Consider the following 6,974-nt stretch of genomic DNA (forward strand, 5'->3'; position numbering starts at 1 on the left):
CCACACACTATAATGCTCCACAGTGACCCCACACAGTATAATGCTCCACGGTGCCTCCATACCGTATAATACTCCAGAGCAGTCCCACACACTATAATACTCCACAGTGGCCCCATACACTATAATGCTCCACAGTGACCCCAAACAGTATAATGCTCCACGGTGCCTCCATACCGTATAATACTCCAGAGCAGTCCCACACACTATAATGCTCCACAGTGGCCCCACACACTATAATGCTCCACAGTGACCCCACACAGTATAATGCTCCATGGTGCCTCCATACTGTATAATACTCCAGAGCAGTCCCACACACTATAATGCTCCACAGTGTCCCCACACACTATAATGCTCCACAGTGACCCCACACAGTTTAATGCTCCATGGTGCCTCCATACCGTATAATACTCCAGAGCAGTCCCACACACTATAATGCTCCACAGTGGCCCCACACACTATAATGCTCCACAGTGACCCCACACAGTATAATGCTCCACGGTGCCTCCATACCGTATAATACTCCAGAGCAGTCCCACACACTATAATGCTCCACAGTGGCCCCACACACTATAATGCTCCATAGTGACCCCACACAGTATAATGCTCCACGGTGCCTCCATACTGTATAATGCTCCACAGTGGCCCCACACACTATAATGCTCCATAGTGACCCCACACAGTATAATGCTCCACGGTGCCTCCATACCGTATAATACTCCAGAGCAGTCCCACACACTATAATGCTCCACAGTGGCCCCACACACTATAATGCTCCACAGTGACCCCAAACAGTATAATGCTCCACGGTGCCTCCATACCGTATAATACTCCAGAGTAGTCCCACACACTATAATGCTCCACAGTGACCCCACACAGTATAATGCTCCACAGTGCCTCCATACTGTATAATACTCCAGAGCAGTCCCACACACTATAATGCTCCACAGTGGCCCCACACACTATAATGCTCCACAGTGGCCCCACACAGTATAATGCTCCACAGTGCCTCCATACCGTATAATACTCCAGAGTAGTCCCACACACTATAATGCTCCACAGTGGCCCCACACACTATAATGCTCCACAGTGGCCCCACAGACTCCTCAGACCCCATAGTATAATAAGTAGTAGCCCAGGGGAAGTGAGGAACAATAACAAACACTTATGCTCCCCTAGCCTCACCTCTTCTGGGCAACCTGTTGGTGGTTTGGAAGCCACTGCTTTATAAGTATCTAAATGAAATGTTCTATAACTTTCTAATATAATATAGAAAATGAGAACATGTTTATGAATAATGAGGTTGTGTTGTCTTTAATAAGTTTATGAAACAGCTCGATAACAAGGTTTAGAAAGGAGACTTCTGATTGACAATTGACTCTAAAGAAATCTTTCTTAGTTATCTGGATAACATGAGGCAGTAGGTAGACAACATTAAAGTCTATTTAGTTCACAAATTTCACCAACCAACAAAGAAGGTAATCCTCAAAATTGGCAACAGCAGACAAGAACAAAGTCATTTTCAGAAATTCATGAAGAATAGCAATAAATTACTCTGATCAATGGGGTTAAATGTAGGGCTTCCTGTGCTAAAAGTATTGATGGCTAGAGGTGGGCAAATTGGTTCAATTCAACCCGAATATTGCAAATTGTTTGTTTTTAAATTGGTCTTTGGTCTTCAGACCGCAGAGTATAATAGGTAGAGGCCCAAGGGAGTTTTTTTTTTTAAAAAAAAAGAAAGAAAAGCAACAACCTAAAAAACATTCATCCTTCTGTTATCTCTTTCGGGCCTCTTTGCGGTGTCCAGCTCTCTGTCTCATTCTTCATGGTGTCCGTTGCTTTTCTGTGACATCATGCGCCCAGGCCTGTGATTGGGCCTCAGCAGTGACATGGGCACGCCAAGCAGCGATTCGCTTCATCCAAACACAGGACAAAACAAATCTTCTGAGCTTCACCCATCTTTAATAATGACCTATCCTGTGAATTAGTCATCAGTATCAGATTGGTGGGGGTCTGACACCTAGATCAGATATTCTCAGAAGCTGCTACAAAGTGTATGGGACAGTAAGCAGGCAGTTCTGTTCTCTGTGTAGTGACTGAACTGAGTCACTGCAGCTTAGGTCCCATTCCAGTGAATAGAGCTGATCTGCAGTACCTGATCTGTCCACTAGGCATACAACAGAGTTCTTTGCTTACTGCTCCATTCTTTGGGTAATGGGCATCAGACCTTCACTGACCAGATATTTTTAGCCTGGAAGACCTCTCTGTGTATTTATAATCCTCACTATCAAACAATTGTAATCCACTGGGGTAAATAGAAATTTAATCCATGTTATTAACTAAGCAAATATTTGTAATGCTTGGAGTCCCACAATTGTAATCCACATGATTTAATTGGGTAGTTGTGGGACCTCCCTTTCTCACACCATAGGACCTCATGTTCAAATCCCCTTGTGGGACTAAAAAAGGGTTATAGTTTGTAGGCGTTTTAAAATGTTGCGCCTGACATTGCTGTGAGCAGGAGCTCCACTGTACAAGGGATAATGCTACTTTTCTGGATGACAACCTAAGGTTTGATTGTGAGCATACCCCCTTTCTTGTAAGAATCCTACTATTAGGCATGAACTAGCTCCCTGATGAATATTCTCTACTAATGGGGGAGTAAGAAACGTGTCCGGTTTGAGATCTTTGAATAGACATATCTTACCAGGGACAGTCACAGGGTCAAATTGGGACTATCTTTGTCAGGACAGCAACTATGTATAGGATGATAGAGTTTGATAGAGATATATCCCTTACCCTTGAACCTAAGATGTTTATGATGATGCATTATGGTTTCCAGCTTCCTTTTGTCCCACTCTGGAAAAATGTTTTTTTAAAATATTTGAGCACTGGATCTGAGCACGAAGGCCCTTACTAATTTTGTTTATACATTGTTAACATATATTATTTGATCCTGTGCCATTGTGAGACATTTTTAAAATATGAAAAAATAGAAACCCTTATAGGGTTTGTCCCATCTCAAGGATCCTATCTATACTGCTAGCTTATGTGGATTTAAGACTTTTTCTAAATACATTGCTTCATCAAAACAGCTTTGTTTGGCCATTATCTGAGATTATTCACTTCATTGTTTACACTGAGTTTCCATAACCACGGACCTAGGGATGATCTTATCTCTCTGCCCAGGACAAGTGACATAGTTCCCTGCTCTCAGGAGGGAGGGGGAACTGAGTGCTCAGGAACTTGTATTTCTGAGCTGTTTATCTCCCAGTTATCGGGTCTGCTAATTGCATTTTGATGATAAGGGCTGAGACAGGGAGTCTGTTACCTCTGTATGTAAACACAGACCTAAAACGGAATTTATTGCAAGCTGACTCTTGGTTATGTAGCATGTAAATTTGGGATTCTCATCAGCAATCAGATCCAGCTCTGCTACATCAGCTTTATATTGTGTATCTTCCAGTGATACTGTGCTAATTTATTAACAACCATCCCTCCTTACTGACTACAAATATGTACTGCTATGAAGAGAGCTAAGCAGAGCTGGCTTTGTCTGTGAGACAGCAAGTGAAACCCCGCCCACCAATTCACAGAGAAAACCAGGAAGTGAACAGAGCAGACAGCCTGCTAGGTGGTGAGTGGGCGAGTTGGGAATACCCCTTTAAGTTAAAAAAAAAAAAACTGTACTAAAATATGTAAAAATAGGACTCTCCCTGCAAAAGACAAGCCCATAGACAAGTCCTTAGTTGTCCTTAGAAGTAATTTTGTTCTCCTTTTCCTTCAGAGTGGTTTAGTTGGTAGGGTGAAGGATGTCGGCTTGTAAGTCTTTAACTTACTACTGTCAGTGTCTTACCTCCTGTATAAATGCATATTTGGAAATAAAAATAATTAATAAAAAAAATCTTCTGGTCGATACAAACTGACCATAAATGTTAGTGCTTCATAAAAATGTAGGGGAGCTGCGCTCCTGTCCCACAATCACCACCAAGTAGAATGATGAATATTGTCTCAATATTTGTGAAGGTATAGGTATTAGAAATATGCATTGCCGGAGTAACATGTAGAACAGCAGAACCTCCTAAGGCTAACAATGGATTTTCTCTTCTCTTAACACTGTACCTACAGAAGAAAGTATTAGGAAAGCTTTTACAAAAAGACACATTTGTGGTATTAATGTCCAGATCCTTTGTCTAACACAATCTTTTTTCTTAAGTCCACAAGTGCCCCTATCACATCCTTGTTCCTCAAAGTGTAGATCAAAGGATTCAGCACTGGGGTTATAACACTGTAGAACAAAGTGGCCATCTTGTCTTGGTTTGCTACATGGGTTGATCCAGGTCTCATATACATAAATATGATGGTGCCATAAAACAGGGATACAACTGTAATGTGTGAAGCACAGGTGGAGAAGGCCTTCCTCCGTCCCACTGACGTGCTTATCTTCAGTATGCTGGAAATGATATACCCATATGTGATGAGGATAAGGAAAAATGGACCCATCACCACCAACATAGCAAAGAAGAAAATAACAGTCTTATTCAGAGAAGTATCTGCACAGGCCAACTCCAGGACTGAAGGAACCTCGCAGAAAAAGTGGTTTATTACATTAAAACCACAAAAGGGCAATTGCAATGCCAAGACTGTGTGCACAATAGAGTTCAGTATACCTCCAACCCAGGAACCAGCTGCCATCTTATTACACAAGCCAGAATGCATAATATTAGTGTAGTGTAATGGGCAGCATATAGCCACATAGCGGTCATAGGCCATTGCCAACAGGAGGTAGCACTCCGTCCCACCGAGAGATAGATGAATGAACATCTGACTGACACAACCATTAAAAGATATACTTTTCCTTACTGATAAGAAATTAATAAGCATCTTTGGGACGATACTTGATGTGTACCAGATGTCCAAAAATGATAAATTACCTAAGAAGAAATACATAGGGGTGTGAAGCCGGAAGCTAATCCTACTAAGAGTTATAATGACTATGTTACCACCTAGTGATATAATGTAACACAATAAAAATACAATAAATAACACTATCTGAATATTCTTTTGACTGGTTAGCCCAAGAAGAATGAATTCTTCAACTCTCCTACAACTGGATATGTTCATCTCGGTGCTAATAATCCAACATGTGAAAATTCATCAGTCACCTATAGGAAACAAACACAGCCATGTGAATGAAGAAATCAACATCAATGCATTATGATATAGTACATCTAGCCAGTTTGGAGTCATTTGCACTAAATTTATAAATTGTTCCATGAGGTTTGATATATTTTGAGTCTATATATAAGTGTAATGCTTAGGCCACCCAGGAGTGAACATATAATGGAAGAACTTCTACTTCTTTCTTCTTCTCCATCCAAATTACAGTTGACATACTGTATTTGTTGCAGAGACAGCGAGACAGGCGAACCATGTCCATTTTTCAACTCATTTTTCAAAACGTGGGATATATGGTTTAAAAATACATAAAGTTTTTTTGCAAACAAGATCAAATAGTTGCAGATGTCTATTTTGTGATCTTTTAATGTCATAATTCTGGAGTGCAAGGTTTGATAAATTCACCCAAGTTCCACCAAGTTGTCAATTTATTAAACAAACATTTCTAGGAAAAATAACAGAAGAATGGCACAATGCGGTATTATATCAAAATCATTATTTTGTAGGAAATAATAGCATTTACTAAAGCAGATATATCTGGAGAGGTGATAGCTCCTCTTTACTAGCTGGTTGGACTATTAGCATTTACATTTCTGTAACTAGAAGCCATGATAGAGCGCACCCTACCATGGGGCAAAAAATTTATTAGAATTTCCACAATATTTTGGGTAATTAGTATTATTTTCCTATCATTTTTATAAAAATAAAACAACATTTTGGATTTTAGACAAATACACAAACCAAAACAGAAATAGTTTTTCTTTCCTTTAGCCATCTTGTGTAACAGTGTAGTCTAGTAGCAGTTTGAGAGTAATGTTGTTGCTACACCTAAAATAAGCCTATTAAATTATTCATAAAAACCTTGCAGTGTCTAAACCTAGTCCATATCAGTATAGAATGTGTAACCTATATAATATACAGCACTTAGTTTACAAACTTTGCTCCATTCACATCAGTCTTCAATTCTTTTTGCTTCCAAGTGACCATTATAGCTATAGAGATGATGTATCACATGACTATGACAAGATCATACAACATATATACATTGTGTTCCCATGTAGACCTATTGTATAATATAGAAAGTTCATTTAATTAGATCAGTTCTACAAAGAAAGATAGGAATAGAATCTCAACCCTAAGAAGCATTTGGTGCATATAGTTGTTTGGTTTAACATTTTCAAGACGAAATCTTCCAATGCCCACTGGGGTCCATGCGATTTCACTGCACACCGCTTGTGAATGCGTTCAGTAGTCCATTCGGGGGGTTCCATGCAGACTCCCCAAACGGATTATCAAACGCAGATGTGAACCAAAGGTAATACATGCACCATTTCCTTGAGAAACCAATTTTTGTAAATGGGGCTGAAGTACAATGCAGGCTAGACAAAGCATCCAAAGGCTCTATATTCAGAAGCTCCATTCCATTGCACTCACTTCAGCCCATGGACAAGGGTGGTGCTAGTTCTGGAAAAATGTAGCATTTTATGGTGTGTGTATAAACTCAAATGCAGATAAATCTTTGGAGAATTTATGCAACTGTACAATTCAATTGAAGCATATGCTGCAGAAGCGACCACAAATGGAATAGATTTTAAGTTACAGAAATGTCCGCAGCTAATGGGCCACATGTGAACATATCCTTATCATCATGTAGCAATGAAAATAATATTGAGGTTTGTTTAAAGAATGCAATTCTAAAGTATATAATGTAATTCTATAAACATACATTGTCTACATTTTGGCTGGTCCATTCACCAAATGATCTCATTGGTTGTGGTGACTGGTGACTATTTACTCAT

General features: G+C 39.8%; 1 protein-coding gene across 1 annotated transcript; it reads right to left on the reverse strand.

Moving 5' to 3' along the window:
- Positions 1 to 4,170: 4,170 nt before the first annotated feature.
- On the reverse strand, positions 4,171 to 5,121 carry LOC142204507 (olfactory receptor 2B8-like). Its single transcript, XM_075275822.1, has one exon. The coding sequence runs from the start codon at positions 5,119 to 5,121 to the stop codon at positions 4,171 to 4,173; it is 951 nt and encodes a 316-aa protein (XP_075131923.1).
- Positions 5,122 to 6,974: the final 1,853 nt, after the last annotated feature.

Source organism: Leptodactylus fuscus, chromosome 5 (genome assembly GCF_031893055.1).
Source record: "Leptodactylus fuscus isolate aLepFus1 chromosome 5, aLepFus1.hap2, whole genome shotgun sequence".
Classification (NCBI taxonomy): Eukaryota; Metazoa; Chordata; class Amphibia; order Anura; family Leptodactylidae; genus Leptodactylus; species Leptodactylus fuscus.